We start from the raw sequence: 27,668 nt of genomic DNA, 5'->3' as shown, positions 1-27,668 counted from the left end.
GCATTCGGGTCTAGAATGACAGTTCCTCAGTACTCAGAAGCAGACACTTTTATGTGTAGACTTATTCCATAACCATAGCCTGAATGGCAGGACAGTACCTCAGGCTGGAAGTTTATGCGGAAAAATGGCATTTAGTTATATGATTGCTATAAAATTGAGCATTGTCATGTGAGATGATTCTTTCCTGGCAAGTAGCATTTGATAATTTTGTTTTTATCTCCTGAATTTAAGTGTGTTTTCTGATTCAATTAATATTTTCAAATCAGCATTTTCATCTTCCTTTTATTTGTTAGACTCCTTTTTGCTTTTACAACACACTGACGTATTTGTTAAAACAAATCTTTGCTTTTATTGCTACATAATCTGCTTGCAGACTATATTAAAGTAATTTCCATCAGTATGCAGACATAGTTGATTAAGCAGTTTCTTTGTGTTTGCCCATAATATCCTTCGACAAAAGTATCTTATCTATAACAAAATAGCTAGAGCCTTGTGATTTAGCAAAATCAGGGCATTTCCCTTTACTCATTTGTCAGCTAAGAGGCCGAAAGAGCAATTGCAGCTCTGGCTCCTGGGAGCTATAAGGAATTCAATAAGTGCTGCTCATGCCGGAAGATCCCATGGGCAGGTATAACCTCTCAGGGGGCTTTTGGAAGAGGAGGGGCAGCAGAACCACAGAGGGAGATCTCTTTTCATGTTTTAGGGAATGCCCCAGTATGCCAGGATTGTTCAGCAAGATTCTGGGAAGCAAACATTGTGTTCAGTCCCCCATCAGCTGGCTCTGTTTCCAGACATTTCATATGTTGCAGTCCCCTCAATGTTTATCACACAAGGTTTCTGGTCATTGCACCTCAGTTTGGCAGAGTCACAGTGTCTGTAGACATTCATTCAAAGAGACATTTTGGCATCCATTACATTTTTCAGAAAGTTGTCAGCAATTTAATGCCAGTACTTTTCTGTCTGCCAGGTACATGTGTTGTGGGAGCACATATGATACATACAGCACTTCATTTCTTGCGTCTCTCTGTGCAGTGAAGTTGAAAAAAAGCAGTCTGTTGCTGATTTTTAGGGTTAGGGAGGCTGGCACTGACAGTTCAGCACTTGTGAGGAATGTGTTTGTGAAACACTCTTTCCTCAGCAGAATTGTCTTTAAAAATAAAGTATGTGAAATCTTAAACAGGGACAGAGGGGCAGAAAAGACTTGGATGGAAAATGAGTCAAAACAAAATGTAACTTCTAAATTTCACTAACTTGTGTTTCTCATTAATTGAATTTGGAGCACGTATTTATGAGTTCAAATGACCTTTGCAAATAATTCAAGGCCAAGGAAAATTATCTCGTCTTTGCTTAGAAGACACTATTTAATGATAAGTAATGTAATTTGTTCTTTTGTTCTGGCACTTAATAAGGTAATGTTTGTGCCTCTTAAAGCCAGAAAATATTGTTCATGATGGTCGATCTTGGAAAACTTTCATGGTGTTATTGGTGCAAATGTGTGCATTTGGTAAGCCAGCACAGTAAATAGCCGGTGTATTACACTTAAATGTCTTTCCAGAAGAATGTTATCAGTGAAATGAATATGTTTATTGGATAGCTTTGAAAGTAATTTGTTTCAAGAAATATTTTCTGCCTTTTTTTTAATATAGTGCCTATATTGTAAACTATTTGTGCAATATAATTTATTTTGAGTCTTAATATTTTTAAATGGATGCATTGTGAAGTTCATTTTTAGGTAAAACAATGAAAAACAATTTCTGTGCTCTTTCTCTCTCAAATATAAAAATTAACTGCAAATAAAGGTCTTGATTTAAGATATTTTTAATATTACTTAATTTTTACTTTTCCCTATTATTAAATTAAAATTGATAGAAAGTAGACTTTGCATTTGTATTGAGTACTTTCTTAGCAAGAGAATGAAGGAGTTTCCTAGATGGTACCTCACAGAACTCCTGTTCATAAGCTTTTTCAGTAGAAATAAATGTACAGGTATATGTTAAAATATGTTACAATATGTTACAAAGCAGGAGATTTGTCCACACCAGGAATTTTCTGTCTGTGGATGTGCTTTTAATGAACAATTAATTAACAGAAAACAACTTGGTACATACATTCACTATCACTTTCTTCTGTCTTCTCCTTGTGATACTTGGAATTTTGATTTATGTCATAAACACATATATGTTGTTATTTACAGCATAGAAGGCTAAAAAAGATCTTCAGGGGCTTTTTGCCGTATCCGTGCATGCATTTGCTGTGCATGTGTAGAGTCTCTGAAGCACTTTAAATATGAATATGGCTGTAAAAATGGTCTGAACAGAAATAAGGTATCTGTCAGGGATTTTCAGGAGAACAGTTGAAGCTACTGCTTCAGTGAGATGCCAGACATCTGGATATCATGGAGATATTCTCAAAGCACTCAAAACTCCTGGGTTTGTCCTGTGTGTAATTTCCAAGCAGGAAAAAGTGTAGTTGTCCAAGGAAACATGGTTAACGATAGGGAGGTATTCCTTGAGAACTTGCTGCAGCTCAGTGTTCAGCATTCTCAAGCAGCAGGATTTGCTTACAAGATTTAGTTCATGTACAGAACGTTTGATTAAGCATAAGTAGCTGATGTTTAATTACCCTTTTTCATTTAATTGGGCACAAAAAGGAGGCATACTGTATTAAAATCAACCAAGTGCTAAACAGAAGTCCATTAAAGTATTTTTTGTACTCCATTGTATTATCATTTTAAATTTTCTTTATTTGACATTACCTTATCCGTAAATGTCTCCACTGTTTTTCAGTCATACAAACTAATTGATACATGCATTGCTAGATGCAACAACTTTATGATAAACCATTGTCCTGGTGACACTCAACAGCTGACAGATCAGTTAGTTGTGGAATATGAGCCATGTCAAGGTTTATGAAAGAAACTGCTAACTTGATAACTCTGTGAAAACAGAGTTAAAGGGTTAAACAGAGTTAAAAAAGGCAAGATAAGAACCAAAAATAAGAGGGAAGATACAGCAGGGAACTAAAAGGATTGTGTAAAAATGCTGTTATTTTACTTATAAGATGTGTTCTTTGCATGTGTACTTGGACTTGTGGGTGTTTATCTTTATTGCAGAAAAGGAAGAGGTAAGCCAAGTTCCACTCTGAAGTCTGCATTGTTCAAAGTATTTACACAGTTTCTTGTGCATCATCAGATGTATGATCTGCCCTTCCAACCATGGATAGCTGATACTACAGTGTAAAGTGAAGAGTGTGGTTTGAACTATGTTTGGATATAAACCTTTCTTTTTACTTTAAACTTAGCACATTTTTTCTGCAGTGGGAAATATTTAAAGCCATAATAGCTATTTTTAGTCATTTTTCAAATAATAATGAACAATGAATATAATAATGAATAAATGTAATGCAGTGTTCATCATTTTACAGCCCCATGTAAAGTCTACCTTCCCTAATTAGTGTAGGGAGAATTTCATTGACCCTATTGCAATTAATAATTACTAAAGGGAAATACCTTAAAATTTTCAAGTATTTTTCCTTATTGAACAACCTGTTTTGCCTCACTTTTGTATTAATTCTCTGTTAATTTTGCTGAGTTGGGAGTTAGTTTTATAAATCAAATGCTTCGTTCTTCATTGAAGATGGTGGCATAGTAAGAATTGGTGTAGAATGTTCTGACTCTAAATTGATGCCTTCTGTGCATGTCTCTGTTGAACATTAGCTATTCAGACCACTCTATTTCCAATATTTCTATTGATTTGATCTTCAGAAGCAAAGGGTGTGACATTTTTCACTAAAGTAGATTGCAAAGTTATGGAGCTTTTCATTGTAGAGGTGTGACTTGTGAATAGCAGTACATGGTAACAGCTGAATAACATGCTGCCCCAGGCAGTCCTTCTCTTGGGAATGTCTCATTAAACTTATTAGAAGTCTTTACTTCACTGATCTCCACTGCTTTATATAAATATTTTCTTGATCAGCCTCTTAGACAGCATGTAGTCATTTCTCATTTTTGCAGGAAACTACATTTCCCTCCAATAAAAATTGCCCTGAAGCTAAACATATGGTTATAATGAAGAGTAATATTATTTTTTAGAATTAATACTGTCATGTAAAATTCAAGTCTTAATCCTCAGTCTGAAAAAGTGATCTCTTATTACAGCATTAATAATTTACTGATATGAAAAATGGAAAAAAAAAGTGGAATGACTGTTTACAAAATGTAATTGTTTCCAAGCAGTAATAAAATTAATGATTTAATACTTTAGAGTTGAACTTGTACAACAAATGCTTTCCCTACAGCTCAGATGAAGGCTATTTCTAGTATTTAAATATTTTGTGCCAATTTTACTAGAATAAATGATGTTTTCAAGCTCTGCAGACTTTCAGAATGTAGACTCAAAATACCAAAAGTAAATGTAAAATGTTGCTTATTAACCTTTTCAAAGCAAAATAAGATATATCCAACTAAAGGTAGAAAACTTCCCAGATTCAGTTTCAGTGTCTACAGCTATTTTGATTATCTGAACTTGGAAAATTCCACATAAGACCACAGCCTCCTGTTTTTCAAATTCTTCCATAATGCAAAAGTCTTTAAATAGATTACTTTGTCTTTTTAAAAAATTTTTCATGTTTTCATCTGGTAATGAGCTGTTTGCTCCTTTCCTGAGTTAGTGATCACAGTTGACATAAAATTATTCTTGTCATTTCTATAGAAGACTTTTTCTTCTGTTTTTCTATGAAAAAAAGAAGTGCATGTTAACGTGCCTTTTCCACGTACAAGTATTTCATTCTGTGAATTGTGTTCTGAGGAACATTAAATCCAGGTGCATTTCCTGTCTATCACCTGTATGACCTGGCTGCAGGCAGTTGCAAAGTCATCCTGAATATAACGTGGCAAGGGGTTCTGGATTTATTCAACTGAACGGGGCAAAAATAAATCCAGCATAGAATCTGCTCTTTTTATATTAAATTTTCCCTGAGCTCAAGGCCTTGCTGTTTTGTTCTGGGTATTGTCTCCAGCTGTTCCTGTGGCAGTTTTTCTGGTTCCTGAAACAGGCTTGACAAGAGGAAGAGCAGAGCCATATTCTGGGGACAAACTGAATCTAGGAACTGCCTTCCTGTGTTCTTTGAGGATAACTTAAAATTCGACATCGTTGAGATAAATCACTAAAAGCAGACATTAAATTCCTGTAGATTGATCATAATGACATTCTGAAATGTGTTATCAGTTAAAATATATAGTACAACACTTTTTAACAGTGAAAATGGTCCCAGAAGTAGCTAATAACCAAAATTATTTAAAATAAGTAAAATTCAGAAAGTGGTTGCAGAATAAAGGAAGTGGCTGCAGTATTCTAGAGCTTGAAGATATCCTGAGGGGCCTATGGCATAGATGCAAAGAGTTTTAAATGGTTTGAAATTTTAGACAGTCAAATTTTGTTTCACGTAGTTAAGAGCTCATTTAAGTCATAAACACTGCAATCCCTCTTGAAGAGAGACATCATTTCCCACTCTCAGTAGTTATGTAAAATGTAGGGCAAGCACTACCCAACTGCATGGATTTTAATTCCATTTCCAGATCAGATCTGCTATTTTGTGCAGGAGCAGCTGAAGTTGGATATCTAAATATACCAATTTCAGTGTCTAGAAGAACACGGGCAGGCACTACGTAATTCCTTCCAAGGTACAAAATGCAAGAAGCTGCTAAGAAAATTGTACTAACCCCTCACTGCCTCGCAGAGTGGGAATTGATAGAAACCAGCTGGCTCGCTCCTGCCTTCAAAACACTACTGGACATATATTTATATGTATGGCTGCTCAAGTTGTTCTGGTTTGCTGCTGACAAATAATTTAGATTTAGTTGAACTTGCAAAATCTGTATAAGACCAGAGACTAAATTATAAACTAATAGAAGGAGAAAATTAAAACCCTCTTAAAATCAAAACCAATCTAATAATCTAATTCAATTCTGATAAATAAATTAGGATTTTGTAGCAGATGTTTCTCCTGTCTTGCTCAGTATATGGATCAAAACTTGTGTCAATTCTCCTACCATTGTTGTTTTTTCAAATAGCTTAGGTTATTCCTTGTCTTAATTTTGCCTAAAGTAATTAATTTTCTTCTTTCAGGTAAACACCCTGTTTTTACCAGTCTAAAATTTAAACCTGACTGGAAGCCTGACTTTAGGCAAATCAGTAGAATATTTGCCATTACACACAGGCAGCTCTTTGAAACCTCTCTGTTTAGATGACCAGATATTTGTAAATGTGTAATTGTTATCCAGTTGTTATCCTCAGTTTTTATCTCGCTTTACAATTCTATACCAAAACTGAGGAAAACAGCAGCATCAGCACCAGCAGAGAAAATTGTTCCTCTGCTACAGAACCAGTTGCTATTACCAGAGCAAATAGACTGTAGGAGCTGCTGCCAAACTTCTCTTTTATTCTGTATTTATTTATGTGACTTTTTAATCAGCCTTTTTAAATTCAGCTCAATTGACCAGTTGGAAAACCTGGACTTCTTTTCAGTTTTGACTGCAAATGCCAGGATGTAGAGTAACCATCTTGAATCTGGTGATAAAAGTATCCATGCACACTCTTACTTTTGTCCATGTGCATAGTATCAGGAAGTCAGTGAGTAAACTATCTCCACTAGAATAATGTAAACATTTTCTATTTTCTAGAGTCCACAGCCTTTCTGTGCTTTGCTTTATTTGCATTCAATAAGAGTAGTGGCCTCACTTTTCAGTGACAGTTACTTGTGCCCTGTAAGTAGAAATCAGAGCTCTAGTACTCACATTCCAGTGTGTTGTGACATACTATTGTATGATGTTATGCTATGACAAGAAGCTATCAGTCATAGCTAATGTAAAACACTACTGGAATAAGTAATAAGTACTGAACAAGTAATAGAGCATAGAGCCAAATTATCTGATATTTCTTTAAATGTTTTAATTAACTTTAACACATTTTTAGTGTATTGTTGGTTGTACATAATCCAGTTTCCCATTGCTTTTGTTCTAATTTTTATATCCTCGTGTGTGAATCAGCACAGTTATATTTATTTTAATTAATTTATCAGTTTATATTAACTAAAGCTATATAGAGGGAACATAAAAAACGGCAACTATGAAGTTAGAAAGCTGCTTTGTTGTCTTACCCAGTGTCCCTTTGCATTATCACCAAGAACCCCACATGAAGTATTCTCTCAATTAACTATAGCATGTAAATTATGGTAGAAAACCACTTCACTTTCTTCACCTTTACCTTTACATTTACCTTTACCTTTACCTTTACCTTTACCTTTACCTTTACCTTTACCTTTACCTTTCCTTTTAACTAAGGAAAGTTTCTTGTGGCCCTGAGCAGCCTAAGGAAGGATGTGAGCTCTCCTGTGCCTGTAAATTGCAGTATTTCATTTTCTCGGCTCCCAAAGCACATAGGTTCTGCTGTATCACTATACAGTGACTGTTTGTAATAAAGATATCTGTGACCAGTCTGTTAAAGGATTTAATAACCTAAATTCAGATCCATTCTGGCATCCATATTGTTATATTGGTAGAATTCCACATTTCCATCTCTGATGATAATCAACCAACCTGTTTGATAGACAACAGTGCTGTGCATTGGCATAAGTGTAAAGACATACTTTTCTCTTGACCTTGAAACAAATGGCAGATTTCATACCATTCAAGCATTAGAGAACAGCTTCAGTCAGGAGCCTTTGAGAATGTTCCACTTTTCAATTTTTCCTGCTACAGTTTGTTCTTATATGTAGTGGTGTCATGGAAGTTTGATGAGCTCCACAGAAGTACTACATAAGCAACCTGTAGCAGAATTTATGGACCCCTATAAAATCTGGGAAACAGCTGGTCTGTGAGTTGTAGATGTTTGAAAACATACATTTCAGTACAAGAAGGGAAGAATAAAATGTTCATTTTAAGGAAGCAGGGTAAAATGAGATTCTTCCATAGGTTTATGAAATTAGATGACTCAGATAATTGTAAGTAGGGTTTTAATAGAAGAATCTGGACTGGCTAGCAGATGCTGCATGTGCAAATAAAGGGTTTGCAGCTCTTACATTTTTATTTTGTGGTGGATTTGCATTAAACTTGCATAATTCTGTGATTGGCAGACTCAGTTTGACAGCCTTTTTTGAGTCTGTATTGTATTTGTGATAATTTCTACTCCTTATGGTACTATTCTCTCCTAATGTTTGCAACATAAAAGGATAGTGACTCTTTAACATTGAACTTAGCAGGAAATTTTGAACTGCCTTGAAGAGTGTACAGTTAAAAGAGCACAGGGCTTGGCTGTGCCCGTGGTGGTATGTTCTAAAATATATAAAGAAAACCTGTTCTTAGTAAAGGATTTGCTATGCTTTTTGCTCTGACTGAAACAATTATGGCTATTCCAAGAACTTAAAGTGGTGAAGAAACCTTTTCTTTCTTTGCATAAAATATCTGTGACTTCAGCTGTATTGCGGCAAAGAGCTGGGGAAACACTACCCAAGTTTACTGAGATGATGGCTGTTTTTTACCACACAAAATGAAACAAAGTAATTCTGCTGTTCTTAACTTTGTCTTTTTGTGCCACCTTAATTCCCCCCTGAGTATCAATATATTCTTGATTCATATATGAACGCAAATGTTCTATGGTGGGAAAAAAGTCTCACAAAATGAGATTATACTTCTACTATTGAATATATATTCACTATAAATAATGCTGTCAGTTTTTAGTCAGTATAGAAATGTGAGTCTGTGATTTTAATATAGGTTAGAAAAATGAATAAACTTTCAGTTATATCTTTCATTTGTAAAAATAAATTTGCACATATATTTGAAAAGTGACAGCTAACTTTTTTTTGAGTATCCTAAATTGGTATATTCTGATATACTGCACTTTTCAGACCATATCTTAAGTAGAATAAATAGCGATAGCAGTGTTACTCCTACATAGATGTTGGTGAGATAGAGAAGTCAGTCTGACTTGAAAGTCAGGAAGAGATTAATAGTGGAACAGGAATTTCATTTTCCTTTATGCCCAATATTTATTACCAATGTTATGAAACGGTATCTTAAAGTAAAAGCACATGCAGTTGGAGAAGCAATAGTTATTATTTGCCATATTTTAAAATAAACTCCTCAGCCATGGATAGGCATCAGTAACAAAACTTTTACTGATTTCAGTAGAGCCAGACTTTTACAAATGGCATGTATTTGTCTCTTTCCTAATATGGGTCTTTCATCTCTTGAGCAAACTTTTCCTAATGAATCACAGGGTTAGATAGCTTTTCCACTAGTCAGTAACTTAACTCCTCCACAGCTGTGCAATATTCTTTACTTTCAACAGCAGCTATTTAGACCGTCGGTGGTAGTTTTCCATAGTTCATCCCAAAGTCAATATGAATAGAAAAGCCATATTTTGACTTTTTTTTGGAAAGAGCTAATACTGTACTTCTTGGCAATTACTTTCTCATGTTGATTACATCTCTGTGTTGTTGAGAATTTATTTCAATCAAATGCCACACCCACAGAGAGGGAATTGTTTTTTTCACATAGAAATCGATGTTAATGAAACAAATATGGTATGGTCTGACAGGGCTCAAATCCGACTTTTTTGTACAATACCACCTGTGATGTAGATTGCACACATGTGATTACAGGAGATGATGTATGCAGAGTTCTTTAGGAATCCACTGACAGAGGCTAGTTTGGGGTGCAGCTGCCAGAAAGCTCTTAAGAGGAAAACAAAGAAAGGAACTATCCCGCTGTGACGGGTCTGATGTTGGAGAGTGAACTCAGGAAACAAGCACTGTAACAAACAATTCTCCTTGCTAAGCTCAGTTCAGCTGAAAACACCCGTAACTGCATTGCTGAAATATGAACAAGACAATATGATAAATTGTGATCCAAAATCCTCAATATTTACAGTGGTGTATGCAGACAGAAATATTCTTCATTTTCCTAAATCACCTTTAAAGACCTTTGGAATCTGGGTAGTCTACTGGGGAAACAGTTTGTACAAAACTAATATTTATTCTGTTTTCTCATACATGAATAAGAATACCCTAAACAAAATTATGTCACGGACAGAAAACAGTGAACAGCTATGTGAAGAGAAAGAAAGGGAAAAAAGATTTTCTTAATGGCAGTCATGATTTTAATTGAGCCCTAGCAGGAGACAAATGTCTTTATCTTATATATACAAGATTATCACTTACAAGTGATTAGGACAAAGTCAGAAACCATGGGTTCTGCTATTTTTGTCTCACACAGTTGCATAACAGTGGCAACTTGCACATTTTTGTAGATACCACCTAAAGTGATGTAGAAATCTAAGCACCATATATGTGATGTGGGGTTTAGGCTTAAGTATTGCCCTTCTGTAAGGTAGCTTGAAGTGTCCCTTGAGAAGTTGTCGGCCCTTTTGGAGAGCTGTCTCTGGGTTGTCTACAGATCCTATGTGAAAAGGACAATGTATAGATACCTACTTGTGCTTATGGAATATTTTGTTATCTAAGAAGAAAGCGTCTTGTTTTGACAAACACAGAAGTGTATTCCATTTCAAATGTTGAACAGTTCTGAATAATTCTCACTATAATTTCTCACTATAATTATGATAAATATATCTTTTATTACTAGATCATTTTCTGCTTAAATGATATAGCCATTGTTGCTCATTTCTTTCTCTTAAATAATCTCCCTGGATCAGAGTTCAGCCTAGTTCATCACCAAACTAAATTAGTGGGGTTTGTCTTGCATTTTATGAATAATTCAAAAATTCTCCTTTTGGTCTAATGGTAGTTTTATGGTTTGGTATAGACTGGTTTTGCTTCCAGTGTTCCCTCTGGATGAAAGTGCCATTTCAGAAGTTTTCATCAGAATGTGTCCTAGAAGAATTTGACTAAATTAGAGGAATTCAAATTCAAAACACTGTATTACTTAGCTAAAAAATCAACAGAGCATGATTTCTGTGAAATATGTGGTAATAGTTTCCTAGAAAGATGTGGAAATTTTTTTTCTTTAGTTTTGTTGCATGATAGTTCTCTTCAGTAATATAGACTGAATTTCCCAAGTCACATAAGGGTCCAATCAGAAATGAAGGCATGCTAAGTAATTTTAGTTTGATATTTGGTAAAGGAGGCTGAGTGCCAGTTTGCTAATATAAACATTCTGATTGAAATTGGTGTATAATAATCTAAAAGCTTGGTTTTATTAATAGCTGTGTTATTTTCATTGCTCAATTTAAAAGGCATTTAAAGGGACAAGTATAAGTGGCCTAGGACTCTTGCCATTTACTTTATAATTTGAGCAGACTCTCCTAAGGCTACTCTCAAATCGATGTAACATTTGATTTCCTTTGAACTAATAAATACCTACTACAAAGTCCAACACAAATTCACCCAAGTATGTGGCTGTTGCACTGTTAGTAAGGTAGAAGAACATGCCAGACTGTCTTTCACAACCTCAATAAGAAAGCTTTTCTGGTTGCTGAAGCAGATGCTCAGAGAAAATGCTCAGCTCTGTGAAACAGTGCCAGTATTGATGGGGTGGCAGGATGCAAAACAGAGCAAGAGACTCAAAGCACCTGTGTACCTGACTACATACTAATGAGAGGAAGGAGGGCAGACCCAGGCCCTTGTAGCTGGCCAGCAGTTAGGAGAGGATTCCGTACAGGGAAGAGGCTCTCCATCCGTTTCCTGCCGAGGGTTTTGCCACAGTTCTTATGTTGTCCCTTACCTGGTGTGATAGGTGGTATTGTGTTTCCTGAGTGGATTAATTGTCTTTTTGGAATCATCATTTGGGCGTAAATGAGTTTCTTTCTTTTTTTTCGACTGTTTGCAGTCATTTGGGGTGCTTTAAAGAACTTGCTTGCCTTGGGAATTATGTACCTTTGTATTTGGTTTTAGTTTTCAGTCTTTGTTGGAAATACTGAGCAGAATCTCCATGCTCAGTAAAAAACCTAAGAAGTTTGGTTAGAAGAGTGGAGCTTGCTTAAATGGGAAGAATGGGTTTTTTCACTAGTTAGTTTGAAAGTACTTGTATACAATTTTGCTTTTGATTAGTAGCAATGTTTGTAGGCAGAGTGCTGTGTGAGTTCTGTCCCATTTGCAGTTCAGATGTGGTCAGAGATGTACATGGCAGAGAATTCTTTTTGTGGTGTGTTCTAGTACAGTAGTGCTGAGATGGTGCTGAACTAATGCAGGCACTCCCGCTGTGTGTGGAATTCAGTTGGGATGAATCTCACTGAACACAGGTATTCGTCCCTGTCCTTATGTAAAGGTACTAGTACAATGTTTTGCTGTAGCATTGGGAAGTGAGATGGCTGTGATGGGTTCAGGAATTTTCAGGTGCAGTTTTCCCACAAGCAAACATAAAGGGCTACTGCTGAGGGGAGATCTTGTGCTGGCCTTTCCCACAGTGTAAATCTCCCTTGTTGTAAGGCAGCTCTACCAAGCAAGTTCCATTATTTGAATCACTCTGTGCTAGATTTACATAGCTAGTTCCCTAAATCCTTGTAAAGTGTCACCAGTAAGCACTCAAAAACTGCTTGGATTTCTGTGTATCATCTTGCACATTATGTGCAGTCCCCAAGCCGCCTGGGCTATTCCAAAGGAAATAAATTAGCTTGGTGGAGTTAAAGTTGCTTTTGAAAGCTGGTGAAAGTTGCAGTTTCCTATTGTGTTAGTACTGACTGCACTCTCCAGGATTCAGTTATCCTTTCTGGTTTACTTCAGAGTTTCTGCCAGGGAGTACAGCTCTTGTTTTCACGAGGACCTACACAAACACTGGATGGAATCACTCCACTGTTTGCTGCCTTCTTCCCTTGACTAGATCAGCATTCCCTCCCAAATCCATCTGCTCAGTGACTAGCTAGAGAGCCCGAACATTGCCAGCCCTAGAGTTCATGTAGACCACTCAAAGGGCAAGTCTATCATCACCATATAATGCTGTGAATGTGTTACACAAGAAGCCAGCAAGCTCTTGCAGTAAGCATTTCCACCTGGAATGTAGAACTCCATGTTTGCCACTGCATTCTCGCTGTGCACACAGATAGCTACTGAACAACAGCACCAGTGCACCTGAGCAGCTCAGGGACCGCAGCACAGATTCACATACAACCTTTTCCAAATTTGATGTTGATTGTGGTTATTTTTTCCCCTCTAATATTTTTTCAGCTCTAGGTAATATGTGTGTTCATCTAAAAGAATTCCTGTGTTTTAGCAGTCATAAAGTTATCTCTTTTTTCTTCTTTTTTTCTGTAAACATTTACTTTTGATTGAAATATCAAACTCCATGTGATGTTTAAAGGTCATAATAAAGCATATAAAGTTAGCAAGGTTATTAAGGAAAATCTGCTTCTTTTTTGGGGCTATTTTTTCTTCTTTAAGATACGATACCTTCTAGTTAGACAAATATTAAAAATGCAAGGTATCAAAATAGTCAAGGACAAGTCTGATCACCTTCTTTTTATAGTCTATAGCACCTCCCAGTGTCTGCTGACACATTTAAGAGGAAGCAAGCAAGCTTACCAAAAATGGAAGTACTAATGCTAAGAAACACCTTAAAAAGAAAAATCCCCCAGGTTATGGGGGTATTCGAAACATGTAATTATTGAACAGATGGACATGACTGGTGTGTGTTGATCCCTGTTGAAGTCACTGTGTTTATCAGTGCCATGGAATGGTCATGTTTGCTGTTTTCATTTATAGTTTTGAGTTGATCTATCCGTATCCTGCCTGGGCTTAATTTTGAAAAACTGGATGCAAAAGGAAGATTTCAGTGTTTTGAATAGAGTATCTAGACCCTTTAATAACTTCATCCTGGTTTTGTTCTTTGTTTTAAAAGCTAAATAATAGTCAAAAGAGCCTATTGATTGCATTGGTATTTTTATTGCTTCTTTGGTGTCTTTTCATGAAGTTGTGGGCCACATCTTGAATATCCACTTCTAACTTTTCAACGCCAATTGTTGCAAAGAATTTTTTCCATTTGAATAAATGATGTCATGTGTTATGAAAGTTTTAAAGTGTGACAATTCAGTGCTATGATTGTTAACCTCTATTATGTTACTGCCATAAAAATTTTCACTATTAACTTTTTATTAATAATGTTTCTAAATTGCATGCACCAGAAGGCTAACTTGATCTTTCTTTCATATCCAGATTTAAAAATAATGTCAAAGGTCAAACAAGACAATTGAAATACTGTTGCCAAATATAGTCATAGGCAGTCAATTATGCAACAAAAGCAGTATGCCACCCATGAAGAGCAACAGCCTACATTTGCCTAAACTTACTCTGTTTTGATGAGAAATATGTTCCAAAATATACTGCTAGTTGCTAGATCATGTAGTGTGGAACAGTGTAATTATATGGTTTAGGATGTCTTGGTCTTCCTAAGCTTTAAGGAAGATGGGGAGGAAAGCCAACTCAGTTGTGTATTCCAGGATCCTAGAAATGTGAGACAATCACTTTCGGATACTCAAACAATACAGAAAGTTGGAAGCTGTGAAGGGGAATATCTGGATTTGGGCTTTGTTTTGCAAGACCAACTGTATAAGGAATTAAATTTTATACCAAATTCTGTTTGCCTGTATGGAAATTGCTTCATTAAGATTCATCTGAGCTCTGTGTTTTTCTGTCTAGCTACTGACTTCAGGACTCCTAGTTCATTTTCAATTAGTCAAATAATGTTCTATTATCAAATTATTTAAGGTTTATAATATTAACACACAATTCATTTGTGGTTTGGAAGTTTTTTTCACTAATACTTTTAAAAGCTCTTTACAGAGAGGTGAATAATTCTTTTTCATAGAGGCACAGAGAGCTGGAAGAATTTTCCCAAAGTCTGTAAGCAGATTGCTTAGAAGTTTGGATGAGCCTCAAGTCTCTTGAGTCTCAGGTCAGGGCCACTTCAGCACATTTTCTTCAGGATGGAGCAATAACATATTTAATGATACAACACTGAATTTTTTGAGAATTCAGAAATCGTAAACAATGTGGGGGAAAAGCTGTGGGGGAAAAGGAGCTGCAATTTATCTTTATATGTATCCTGTGACTGCTTCTGCAGTTGGCTGCTAAATTTGATTGATTGTTCTATAAAAGTGTGCTATTTCTCATTTCTGATAAATTTCAGTATTGAGAGATGCAGAAAAACTGCCAAGTCACAGCTGAGCTACAAGGGTGTATCAAGGTCAAAGGAATCAGTAAGGGCAGTGGGTACAGACTCCGATTTTTTCACTGCTCAGACTGATGTTAGCTCAGTTTTGAAGCTCCCCCAGGCAGGCATAGCCCTGTTGGTGTATGTTAACTTGAGGAGCTGCTGCCTGGGCCTGAGGCCAGAGGTTTGAGTTTTCCCCCACAGAGCTTATGCAATCATTTTTGTTCATGAGAGTGAGAAGAAAGTGAGTGTAAACTGCTACCGTCTGGCTTTACACATATTTTTCAGCTGGCAAATGCCTAAGAATAGACTAGGTGATGAAGATTCAGGAGGTAAATTTGGATGTTGTAAACAGTTTTAATTGTGTTCTGTGGCACCCCTCTTATACCATGCCAGTTGAGCAGTGATCTGGATGTTGATAGGTGAGACTGAAGAATCTTGCTGCTTTCTTTTTATCTCCCTGGAGGATACACTCACCAAAAAACTCAATAGAAGCTGTAAGACAGGTATAACTCAGCTGCTTCTGTTATCTGTACCTTTGCTAAAACCCATCTTCATCAGCAGTTGAGGGTGAAAACCTGGGATTTGTGATAAGGCATAGACTGAGGGATAGGCATAGATCTCTCTGCTGGCTGACACTTGAGGGTACCCCCAGTGCCAGACAAAGAACTGGAGAGGCAGCAGAGGAGTCTGGTATATTAGGTTTGATTAGTTACTGTGGGAGAGAAAGTCATCCTTGGTGCTGTGGGTTAGGTTTTGAGAGGATATGTATATATTTCCATTTGAATTAAATCTTTCTGTTATAACTGGAAAGATTAGCAGAGTACTAATGTGAAGCAAAACCACTTCCATGTTAATGAAGGTTTGCGTTCTTCTGGCACCAAAGTGTTGGTTGAACCACAACCTCTTGAAAAACCAAGAATGCAGTTGCAGAGACAGACTTTCTGTTTGTCTGGAGCATGCATAACCCTTAACTGCATCTAGTCCATTAATACCCGTCTTGAAATACCTGATTTTCAGGAGCTGAATCATCTTGGCTCATCTATGTAATATGTATTTAAGCAACAGAAATCAAATTTATACAGTAACATAACATACTTATATTTGTTTTATGCTAAGAAGCTTATATAAAATGCTAGTGGAAGTAATTCTGATTTCTAAGCAAGTTAGAAAATTTAACCACTAAGATGTGTATAAAGTGTATTTTGTCATCAGTTAGCATTTACATTTGAGCAAAACTGAGTTGAAGTTCATATAATATTGCTGAAAACTTTGACTTGTTGGATTCTGGTCAAAATAGAAGTAGTTTTCCAAGATAAAATTGTAATCAAGATTTCAGCCATTTTATGCCAAGATCTCACTAGACTACTTTCTCCACTTCTTCTTTGGTTGGCTTTACCCACTGAAAAAAAAGAGGAAATAGGCACTTTCTGGGTTTGGAGCACACGTGGAATATGATAGGATCAGACATGTTAGGATTCAGGTTCCGGGAAGGCTTTCCTAGTAACTAAGAGACCCTTTGAAGTCTTTAAAATGAGATTCCAAAGGCAACAGAGCATGGAAAGTCCTAAAGCATCATCCAGTCATAGTTAAAAATCCTCTTGGATAGAGTCAAAACAAACTCAGATTTTTGCTGCCTTTTTTCTGAACAAAATTAACTAAATCTGGCAAAATTCTGAAATGCAAACTGAAATGAAGGCAGGAGTAACCAGTGATAATGAGATTTATTTTTCTATCAAAGGTTAAGAGTAAGCAAATTGCCTTGTTATCTCCAAGATTTGTTCAGTCAATCTCACGTTTTACAATAATGAATTCAAAAAGTGCATTTTGTGTGCACACTGAGGTTCTTTTCCTTGAACAAGATGCAGAATTTATTTTTTGTTATAAAGATTCAGGCTTTGCTAAGTTGCAGTAAGTTTTTATAAAAGAGAAATTTTTTTATGAATAATGACAGATTTTTCTGGGTGACCTAACCTCTTGGCTGCTGCCTAATTCTTACTTTTGTTTTTCAGTGGGTTTTTTCAGTTCTCCCTCTGCCATTTAGTTTTCAGATTGAAAGCAAAGCTGTCAGGTGCAAATTGATTTCCCCTACTTAGTGGAGATCACTGTCCTCTGATTTGATTAGTTCACTCTTGAGTTATCACCTTTAAGTCCACCAGAAGGCTCTACTGCTTTCTGAAATGTGCACAGAACCATATTCTTTGGGTACCTAACAAGGTCAGCACTGTTGTAAACAGGATTTGGCAATTTGCTTGCACTGAGACAGCACACATGTACTAAGCAATTACATTCTAATGTATTTTAGAAATAAAAATCTGATCAATACAGATTATTTACAATTGGTGTGTGAAGATTTGGTTCAGTATTTAGTTCTGATGTGAAATTTGAATCCACACACATTTAATACAGTGGCTGTTAACTGGAAACCTTAGAAATTTTAACACTTTCACTATTTATGCTGTGACTTTGATAGTATGTGTATATATATTTATTCTGTAATTCGAGAAGTTTGAAATACAAAGATGTTAATTCCTCACCATCTTGGTGTTCTTATAGTTATAGTCCCAATTGGTAAGAGAACCTCTATGAATTTTGGCACTTGCCAAATTTTTGATGAAGTTATCCTTCTACAGACATTTGTAGAAGATTGTTCTTCACCATATTCATGCTTCACACCTCATGGGCTAAAAAGAAGTAGCTCACTTAATCTACAAAACTGTCAGGACAGCTTCCTTCATAAAGCTAACTTATGATAGGTAAAAATATGATTTTGTTTTTATTTTATTTTAGTAGCACAAATTAGCAAATTCAAAAGGGAAAGAATTTCTTTTATTTATTATGTAAGTGGAAAATGGGATAAAATGAGAAGAAACCTCTTGGTGCAACACTTTTCATGCCCACTGATTAGTTTGACTGCAGCAGTTCTGGCATTCCATCCTATGAAACAGATTTGATTTACCTTTTACTAACTTTCAGAAAACGTGGAACAAGAATGTTTGAACACACAGAAATACATGCTTTTCATCTGTATGGTTTTAAAATTACGCTTTTCAGAGAACCTGGATTAAAATAGCCTGTTTAAACTTCTGATGTTTGGTTTTTTTCCCTTAGGGAAGGTGTACTAGTCCAGGTGGGCATTATTTTTTCTGGGTTTTTTTGTTTGTTTGTTTTGCTTTTTGCGCCTCATATTATATAATTTTCTTTATGGTTATTGATTTTAGTAGAGAGCCTCAGGCACATCTGAGAAAGGCTGTTTACATCTTTTGTTGAACAAAGGGTATGACAAATAGTGTTCCCATAATATTGCTACTAATTTCTGTAGTTTCTCACAAAATACAGGTTATCAGTGTTTACATTTTCTAGTCCTCTTTGTCTATATTTGCCTATCTACTTGTGCAACAAAAGCATTTGGGTGTTATTCCTTAAGAAACAATTGATAAATTAGAGTATTAAAGTTAAGAGGGTGGGACCTTCCTACATACTTCTGCCAATATAAAGACAGTTGGTCACAGTGCACATCAGTTACCAGATAACTGTTACAATTTCTTTTGCTTTTTCTCATCATACTCATTGCATTTCCCAGAAAAAGGATTGGGGTTTTTTGGGTTTTTTTTTGCCACTGCAATGTGAAGGTAAGGGTTTAGTGACTCAAGTTTGCCTTTCTGTAATTTGTAATAGTTAGTTACCATCACTAAATTATCATGACGTGTTCAGGAAACTGCAAGAGACTACATCACTGGCACAAGAGTATGTGGTGTTCTCTAATGGGCTCAGTACAGAATGTTTAAAGATGTCATTAATGTGCTTAAGCAGAATGGGATCCTTCAGAGAACTGAGAACCTCTGCTTGAATTTGAAATAATACTAAATTGCTAACAAAATTTTACTTAAGCATCATGGAACTAAAAAAGAAACTCTGTATAATAAATTACTTAGCTCTAGATGCTGTCATAATGTGTTTGTAAATAATAACAGAAAAAAATTTGGTACTGTGAATATTCACTTATTTGCATTAATTCAGAAGAATCAGTTTCAACAGTCAGTAACATTTTTTCTAGTGATTTTTTTAATGGGAACAACATTTCACTTCAAAACTAGTCCTATGGATCTCTATTGTAGCAATGCCCTCCTGAAACTCAAAGGGAGTCTTCTTGAATATGGACCAAATAATTTAGTTGGCTGCTGGCCATGTGTTGTCTTTCAGAGGAATATGGTTATTCACTATGTAATAGTGTAGGAAGAAAGGAGACATATGGAAACAAATTTTAAAAGAAACAGTAACATTAGTCAATGCAGTTTTAGCCACACAAGTTGCCAAGCACTTAATGTAGTCATGAAGCAAAGGAATAAATTATGAAGCCCACTAGCCAGGCGCGTAGCACGCGAAAGTGCTGCTCTGTTAGAAAACAAGCACTCAGCTTCAGCTGAAGGCTGACACACACTAACAGCTCTTGAAGTTTGATTTATGGATTTCTTTTGCTGCTGCTATTATAAAAAGCACACTATTATATACAATAAATTAAATAATTTTAAAGCAGCATTCTTGGAAATAAATTTGTCCTTTTATTTGTCTCTGAACACTAGACCAGCATGTCCCTGGCCCCTTTTTGTTATAACTTTGTTTTGAAATGTGCAGTATAATCCTATGTATTTTCCTGTTGCATCTTAATAAAGTAATGCCTTTTCAAGTAGATGTCATGTTTCTCTAAATAAACAATACGTTTGTAACAACACAAAAGACAAAGTGGCAAAAATAGTGACTGTAAAATTGATGTCTTCAAATATTAATCAAAGATTATATAGGTATTTGTGTGGAAATACATTAGTATAACAATTAATTTTCCAGATCAGAATTTGTACTTGGTAGAGCTTCATACAATACTGTATGTCCATTCTCTCTAGATGAGTCATGGTTTTGGAAGAAAGGGGGGAGAATATTTTTTCAGCATTATGATCATTGTAATAATGAACTGCAGAAACTATAATAGATTTTGTTCCTGGCTTGGCAAAAATATTGAAAAGATTTTGCAAGAGAGTTTACATAATTCTTTCCATTGAACTTTCTAGTATTTCTATGTTTTAATTGTTAAGTCAGACACACCAAACTTTTAGGCAGTTTGTGCTCTATATAAATGTGGTTTAATGTTTCAGGAGTATTTTATGAGGAGAGTTGGTGGCTATACATTTTCGTACATACAACCTTAGTTCACTTGTTAAAATAGGCTCTCTGTTTGCTAATAGTTCCCAGCTGTAACTAATACATTAACAGATCTACAATGCAGTATTTAAAATGACGCATTTCAAAATCAATAGCAAATGTCCTGCTGTACGATTAATTGGAAAACTTATTTTACACAATGGTCAGTACACGATACAAAACTCTTTAGGAATTATGGTAAATCAAGGAATAGGAAACAATGATGTGTAAATTTCTAAATACTTGGGAAAAGCAAAAATAGTACTTACTGTAGTTGTTGTTTGCTTCTCTTGTCCCTTTCACTTTGCCTCGTTTATCAATCCTCATATACCACTGAGTTCGACAGAAAAGTCTTCTCACTCTTACATCCCCCCCTTCCATATAATCATAGCTTCTGGTATGTCGCTCAGGGCTGGAACAGTTCACATTTGTAGCCATTTGCTCTGGAGTCATGTCATTGCAAGCTAAAGATATAGTGCCCATTAGAAAGATAATGTAAAAGTATGATCTGTAGAGCAAAATTGGCAGGATCCATGTCAGTATCCATTTGTGCATTATAGTGCAGTGTTCTGGGTGTTCATGAACAACATAATGAAAATTAAATCTCAAGTAGACTGTTGCTCTTAGGTCACCGACCTGCCTTCTGTCTTTACGAGTTACAGATTCATTTAAGTGAGATTGCTCCCTCTTCTAGAATTCTGATCGTTATTCCTTAATAGTTAATGGCGAAATAGAAGAGCTTCTTAAATATCTCTTCAGTCAGAATATCCTTTAAAGACACAAGTTATAAAAACCTTTGTTGTTGTGACCTTCTTTACTACTTGAATTTGCTGCTTGCACTGAAGGCAAAAGATCTGTGAGAAAAGGTGCATGTGTAAGTCTTTATGCTCAATTGTTACAAACGTGCAAGGATACATTATGCTAATGAAAAGTACTACACAGAAATACACGACATGCTGAGCTCATTTTTAAAAACATGCTAATGCATATACAATAGCTATCTCTCATACAACTATTTACATAACCAGACATTTACACTGATTGTAAACACAGTTCTCTCTTCAGTTTTAAGCCCTTCCAAAAATCTCCTATTGATTCATTTCAACTCTCATGCATGATACAATTCTCCTGATTACTTCATATCTATACATTTACTATTAGCACAACCTATCATACAACTTTTCTCTAGTTCAGGTTTCAAAACAGACCTCATGGCTTTAGCCCTGTGTTTTTTGTTCCTACCCTTTTCAGATTATTAGTAGGAATAGTTTTCTTAATTCTTTTCCTAGCATCTAGCATATAGAAATAAAAATAAGTTATTAGCTGTTAGAAACTGTTGAATAATCTTGTAAAGGACAGATAACTTACTTGTTCCTGTTGATAAGAGCTGGATACCCAAGTACTCCATTTCTGTTGTCTCCTTTTTGCAACATGAGACACTCTACTGTAGCTACAAACTTTCTCAGCTCAGAAAGAATCCACCAGAATTATAATTGTTTCCATAAATCAACAGGCTGGAGAGATGGTGTGTATGTGCTTATGCGTGCGCGTGCATGTGTGTGTTGAGCCTGTTCAGTCCTTTTCGATAAATACCTTTGCTGACCTCACTTGGAAGCAATTAGAATTTAACCAGTCAGCTGTCAGTTGAATGCACGAACAAAAGTAAAAGGAGACTTGCATTGTATCGTGTCCAATGGTCATCAGAGGGAGCTATGTACATAGTTTATGGTTTAAATCTCCCAAGAATCTTCTTTCTAAAAATGTATATTTTGTGCTGCATGGATAGAATTACTTCACATGCTTCTCAGTGTTTCTGTGCTCTGGTTTAGGTCAGTATTCTTCTGTCCTTAAAAAATTCCTCCTCCTCTCTTTTGTACTCACATGCTTATCTCAGTGTGCTTTCAAATCTCTTCTGCAGTTTGGTGGATTCATAGTCTGCTTAGTGCCTTTCTGAAGGGTATATGAAGTGTGGGTCTGTTGCATACCGTGGAGAAGGGTGTGCTGTAGTCCTTAGAGATCATAAGGTATATTTTTATACCATGGATTTGAAAAGAGGGACCACTGCATGGAGGTTTTATTTCATCAGCCACTGGGTGAAAATGAGAAAGTATATTTGGATGTTTCAAAGTCTGATATTCAAACACAACCTTTATCAGTTTGAAGGAAAAATTGCTACTAGGGAACAGCCTTTTTTAGCATATGTAGTTAGTTCTGGAAACCCGCAAAGGGGGGATGAAAACTGGCAGCAATGTTGGAAAACCCCTAATTCTGCACACCAAGCAACGGGCTTAAAATCTAGAGAATGAAAATAATGAGTGGATACACCTGGTTTTCTGCTTTTGTGTACCTGTTTCCCTCTCTGACACCAGCCTGCCCATATTCCATTTCACCCCTAAATTCTGTTGAGTTTCTGGTGAGTATATTTGTAAAACACACTGAAGCAAAGTTTTCATTAGCTCTTTTTCCTTTTTAACTGCCTCACTGTTGATGTGAGCATACCTCAGTCCCTTTAGTAAGTAATATCAACAAGGAAAGTGTGGAATTAATCCAGTTATTAAGAATAGTTTACTTATGTTTAATAGTTTCTGCGTAATAATATAATGCATTTTATCATTCCATGCTCTTATCCCATTCCCACTCCCTTCCTCCCTCTTAATTAAAAATCAAGTGAGCTGTAAAGGCAGTTAAAAATCCCAGGGAATACGTATGTGCCACCTTGTGGTGAGGGGGACATAAATAAACAGGGTGTTTCACTGAACTGATCCAAAATTAACAAAAAGGTGGACCAGACAAATTTGTAGTACTCAGCCTTTCCTATACACAGAGAGAATGAGTAATTTCCTTCCTTAACATCAACAGCCTCCTTGTCTGTGTTCACATGGATCAGTCCCATTTATCACTTGCTTTGCATTCTTTTTTAACCATTTTCACACGTAGTCCAAAGTTGATAGATTTTTCTTGTTGTTATCTCTATTTCAGCATACTGGGCTGTTTTCTGTGTTCTGTAGCTCATTTTTCTACTTGAGCAAGAGACTCAGTATAGGCACCTCTCTGATATGAAAGATGTGCTGCTGAGGGCTTTCAAAGGCTGCATACCTGCAGCTGATACACAAAGCTGTCATTAGTTAACTCTTGTAACCTGTGATCACAGCTATCTCCGGTTTGACTTCTGTCTTGTCAACCCATGCCACCATTCTGACAAGGAGTGGGGACTGAAGTGACTTATCCCAGTTGTGGCTTTTGCAGAACGTTTGCTGGATTTATATCAGCATGTTCTCTGACCCATTCCACAGTTTGAATTCAGAATGATAGCAATGAAAAAAATTTCTGGTATTCAAAAGGCTTATCTCTTGTGTATTATAAAGAAAGCAATCAAGGATGAAAGGTAATCTGTGTTTTACTCAGCAAAATAGGATACAAGTGGAAATGTTTTTGTAAATATTCTGGGTCTTTTATGTTCAATAACAACCTGCACTTTCAGATCCCTACTGGTTTTAATTTTTGTTTTTCCTTGCTAACTTGTTGTTTCTGACAGTTAGTACCAGGAGAAAAAACACATACCTGAGGTTTGCGTTCCAAAAAGTTGGAGCTATTCGTGGTCCAGGCTTAGGCATGTATTTCTCTTGGCTCTGAAAAAATAAATCACTTGCTGTAAGTGAGTTTTCTTAAGTGGTGCCTCACTTCAGATCTCTGGAAACTTTTGTAGTTAAGAATAAATGAAAAGTGGCTTAGATGAGGCACTAGCTCTAATTTTAGTTGGTGAACATTGCAGTTACTCTTTAATTATTGCTGCTAACATTCATATCCTTGTATTTTGTAATTATAGACTAATATCTTTCCATCATGCTTTAGCTGCAGTTTTCTTAATCACACATTTTTATGTCTTGCTATACAACAAGTCCAATTCTGTATCTTTTAATGGAGGGATGCCTTCTTGCTGTGCATGTGTACATCAGGCTTCTCTGCATGTGTTGCCAAGTCTCTGGATGGCCCAACATGCATCTGATAAATCAAGCATAACTAATATATCTCTCAAATTGAATTGGTTTAGGTTTAGCGAAGATTTATATTAATTGACATTTGGTTCTCTATCTAACAAAGTGCATGCCCAGGTCTCTGCATTACAATCCCAAGCAAATCTTTAATAACATATAAAAATTTCCCACCTAAAATGCTTGTGATTTTGTTTCTTTGATGATGTGTTCATGTTTCAGGACCACAGGATACGTGGAAATGTGGAAATGTGCAATATGCACATGCTGTAAGCCATCCTTTAATACTTAAAGCATATATTGATGCTTCCTTCTTCCTGTTGATAAGAGTTTTCCACAGCATTGTTACAGTGCACATACTGAAAAGGAAACTCAAAATGAATTGCAAGCCCTTTGCTTCTGATTGTAAAGATTGTGCATTGGTCTCCAGTTAAAATAGAATTCAATAAAGGTTATTCCCTTTTTCCTTACATAGGAAATTACTTTTTGTCCTTTCAGATGAAAACATGACCACAAGGACCCATGCTTTCTTCATCTCCAGGCTAGCCTGCTGCAAATTCACTGCCCAACTGTGGCATTGGGTCATGAATGTGACTAAAAAACCTCCATTTTGTCCAGTTTGCCCTTAGGGCAACACATCACTGCTAAGAAATTTATCATTCTCTTCCTCTTGTTTCCTGATCCATTTCAAATTTGCTTTAGAACATCTTCCAGAATTTCCAGAGTTTAAGACAGTAGGAAGATAAAAATCTTTGTATCTAACTTTAAACCCAAGGTCTTGGGTTTTAATGCCTTGCAGCAATAGCTAAACTGGGATTGGAAGGTCCCGGGGAAAAATTATCATAGTTTGAAGGTGCTAAATAGTCTTGTGGTTAAATCCTTATCCACAGCTTCCAGACCTCAGAAATCAGCATCAGATCAAGGCTGACTGTTACTATGTGCAAAAGATGCAAGGAAAGTGCTACAGTTGGAGCAAATCTTTGCTCAGCATTGCAGTATCTGAGAAACACAGCAACATGTGTGGAAAATAAACTCATATAATGAGGCAGTAAAAACAAGAGAGACAGGGAATATTACACTTCAGTTTGGATTTATCTTTTCAGGTTGTAAGGCTGAGATTAAAAACTGTAACTGTGAATCTTTTGTCTCCCTGACTATAAGAATGTCTTTTTGGTTTTGGTAACTGGTATGGGTTATTAAAATCATATTGAAAAGACAACAGCAATTTTTTTCCTAGCAATTTTCAAAACAGATCTCTTCAACATCATTCCTTTTTTTGTTTCCTCCTATTCATCTAGATCATATTGAGCTGATTTAAATTTACAGGAAGAATTGAATGGGATGCGGCAGATACTTGGAAAAAACCCCCGCTCAAACTATCAAATAGTTTGACTACTGCATAACTCATTCTTTTTCTTTTAATTAGTTACAGCAAATGTGTTTTATGTAGCTTATTTTAAGGAAAACAAAGGCTGGGAATACCTTAGCTCAGTCAATTGTCAACTTAAAGGTAAATCCATCCAGGTTCTTTTCACTTGGACAATGGAGTATCATGATAGTGACTTTTGAAGGAGATAGAATAAAAACAGAATGCAATGACAGCCAGATGAGTCCTTCCTTTCTGAATGGAATGGTTATCTTAGATCTTCTTGTTCATAGCTCAATAGCCTCAAGCTCAGGAGAGTCTACTTGTGATGACATTAGGACACTCAGGCTGTGTTTATCATAACCTCAGATCTTGATGCAGAATTGTAACAGTACATTTTTGGTGGAGATACAAAAAAATAGAGAACTGGTATGAGAAAATACTGAGGAGACCCATTTGGTTCATCTTATTTATTGCCAGGTATGATGTTCAGAGGTCTCTCTTCTCTTTCTCAAGTGATCCATACATTTGTAGTCAATTTTTTTTTACCTAAATACTTAACTATTCAGTGATTTCTTCTGCCTGACTTTAAATATATTCTTTTTGCAAAATAAATAACTTGTAGCATCTTTTTATATACCCAGATGGTTGGATAAGAACCAGCTTTAAGACCTGGATTTGTGGAATCTGTGTGCTTAAAGTCACCTCCTACAGCTGTCTCAAATTAAATAGGTGTGATACATCCAATATCTACTGCCTCTGTTGCATTCTGTAGGTGTCAAAATGCTCCTGTGATTGATTTCTAAAACACTGAGCTCACATATATACACACCATACACTGAAACATTCCTAATGCTTTAAAATAAAATACTCAAAAGGCACAAATTCTAGCTATCCATCTCATGCATTCGTCAGGGGGGAAAATCATGAAGAGAACAAGAATGGTAAAACTTAGTCTGTATCATGGTACATACTCACACACTCAACCAAACCAGTGTTTATCAAAGTGAGCTCTGGGCATCTCTGTATAATTCAATGAGTCCAGGATTTCACCCGAGGTTTAATGTAAATTCCTTCTTTATGATTCTCTATTATTTACGAGTGTTGAGATTTAACTTGACATTTTTTCAGTGGCTTTCTCTGTACAAAGGCAGTAAAGCAGGTTGGTAAAATCAATGCAACAAATACAAAATAACAAAAGGTGGGACTGTGTATGGCAGAAGTGCTACTGGATTACTGCTATGTATTCATTTTTTTTTTTTTTGGAAATAGCTGAAGAGCTTTCCTAACTTTCAGCTAATTATATGGGCTATTATTACATTGTGGGAGGCAGTCTGAAAGAAGAAGGTTCAGGAATGCCTTGGGAGACAACATGCGTGTTATGCAAGCTCCCATGTCAATCACCATGTCAATCACCTGCTCCCCACTCCCCTGTTCTGGAAGGTTCCTTGGTTCCCAGTTCCCTATTGGTCCGAAGTTTGGAACCACTCCCACTTCCTTTCCCCATTGGTTCATGTTGTGTTACTCCGCCCTAACTCCTCCCCAAACCCCGCCCACCTCCCTGTGTATATATACCCCGGGTTGGGGACTTTTTGCCTCTGCTCTCCGTCAGAGAAGGCTGTGTCCCTGCTGTTCTCCATCTCGTTGCTCAATAAGCCTCTCTGGATTAAGCAGGTAAGAAGCCCTCCTGTTCTTCATTTTGTGGTGAGGCATTTTCATTTTACAACATGAGGGGTTGGGCAGAAGGTGGGATGAGGGTGACACCAGATGGCACCGCGGAGGAGACGCTCCTGAAGCTAGAGGTAGCCTGGCGGCACCAGCCCAAGGAGAAACAGCAACCCTGCAGCTTGGCGCCCGAACAGGGACCTTGGGCATCCCCCAGGTCCTTGTGAGCGTCTCCTGAAAGCCAGTGGATCTGTGACCCACGGTCTTCAGGACTTCAAGCGCCGTTCAGAGC

At 36.4% G+C, this 27,668-nt stretch overlaps 1 protein-coding gene and 1 long non-coding RNA gene across 5 annotated transcripts in view; one reads left to right on the top strand and one right to left on the bottom strand.

Moving 5' to 3' along the window:
* FGF7 (fibroblast growth factor 7) overlaps positions 1 to 21,969 on the bottom strand; it is a 29,238-nt gene extending 7,269 nt beyond the window's left edge. Inside the window, exons 1-2 of one of the 4 annotated variants that reach the window (XM_038147349.1) lie at positions 21,722 to 21,969; positions 20,623 to 20,817 (exon numbers count right to left, since the gene is read on the bottom strand). In XM_038147349.1, coding sequence (XP_038003277.1) covers positions 20,623 to 20,817; positions 21,722 to 21,761 — 235 coding nt within the window. In that variant the 5' untranslated portion in view covers positions 21,762 to 21,969. Of the gene's footprint in view, positions 1 to 20,622; positions 21,208 to 21,721 lie in introns of all 4 variants that reach the window. The other 3 variants (XM_038147346.1, XM_038147347.1, XM_038147348.1) reach the window with 3 other exon arrangements.
* A 5,352-nt stretch (positions 21,970 to 27,321) lies between these two features.
* Positions 27,322 to 27,668, top strand: part of LOC119705273 — a 74,903-nt gene continuing 74,556 nt past the window's right edge. The window contains exon 1 of the long non-coding RNA XR_005258182.1: positions 27,322 to 27,385. This is a non-coding gene — a long non-coding RNA (uncharacterized LOC119705273). The remainder of the gene's footprint in view (positions 27,386 to 27,668) is intronic.

This window comes from Motacilla alba, chromosome 10, assembly GCF_015832195.1.
Source record: "Motacilla alba alba isolate MOTALB_02 chromosome 10, Motacilla_alba_V1.0_pri, whole genome shotgun sequence".
In the NCBI taxonomy this organism is placed as follows: domain Eukaryota; kingdom Metazoa; phylum Chordata; class Aves; order Passeriformes; family Motacillidae; genus Motacilla; species Motacilla alba.
Note: the sequence above shows the minus strand (reverse complement) of the source record. Positions and strands in the feature narration are given on the sequence as shown.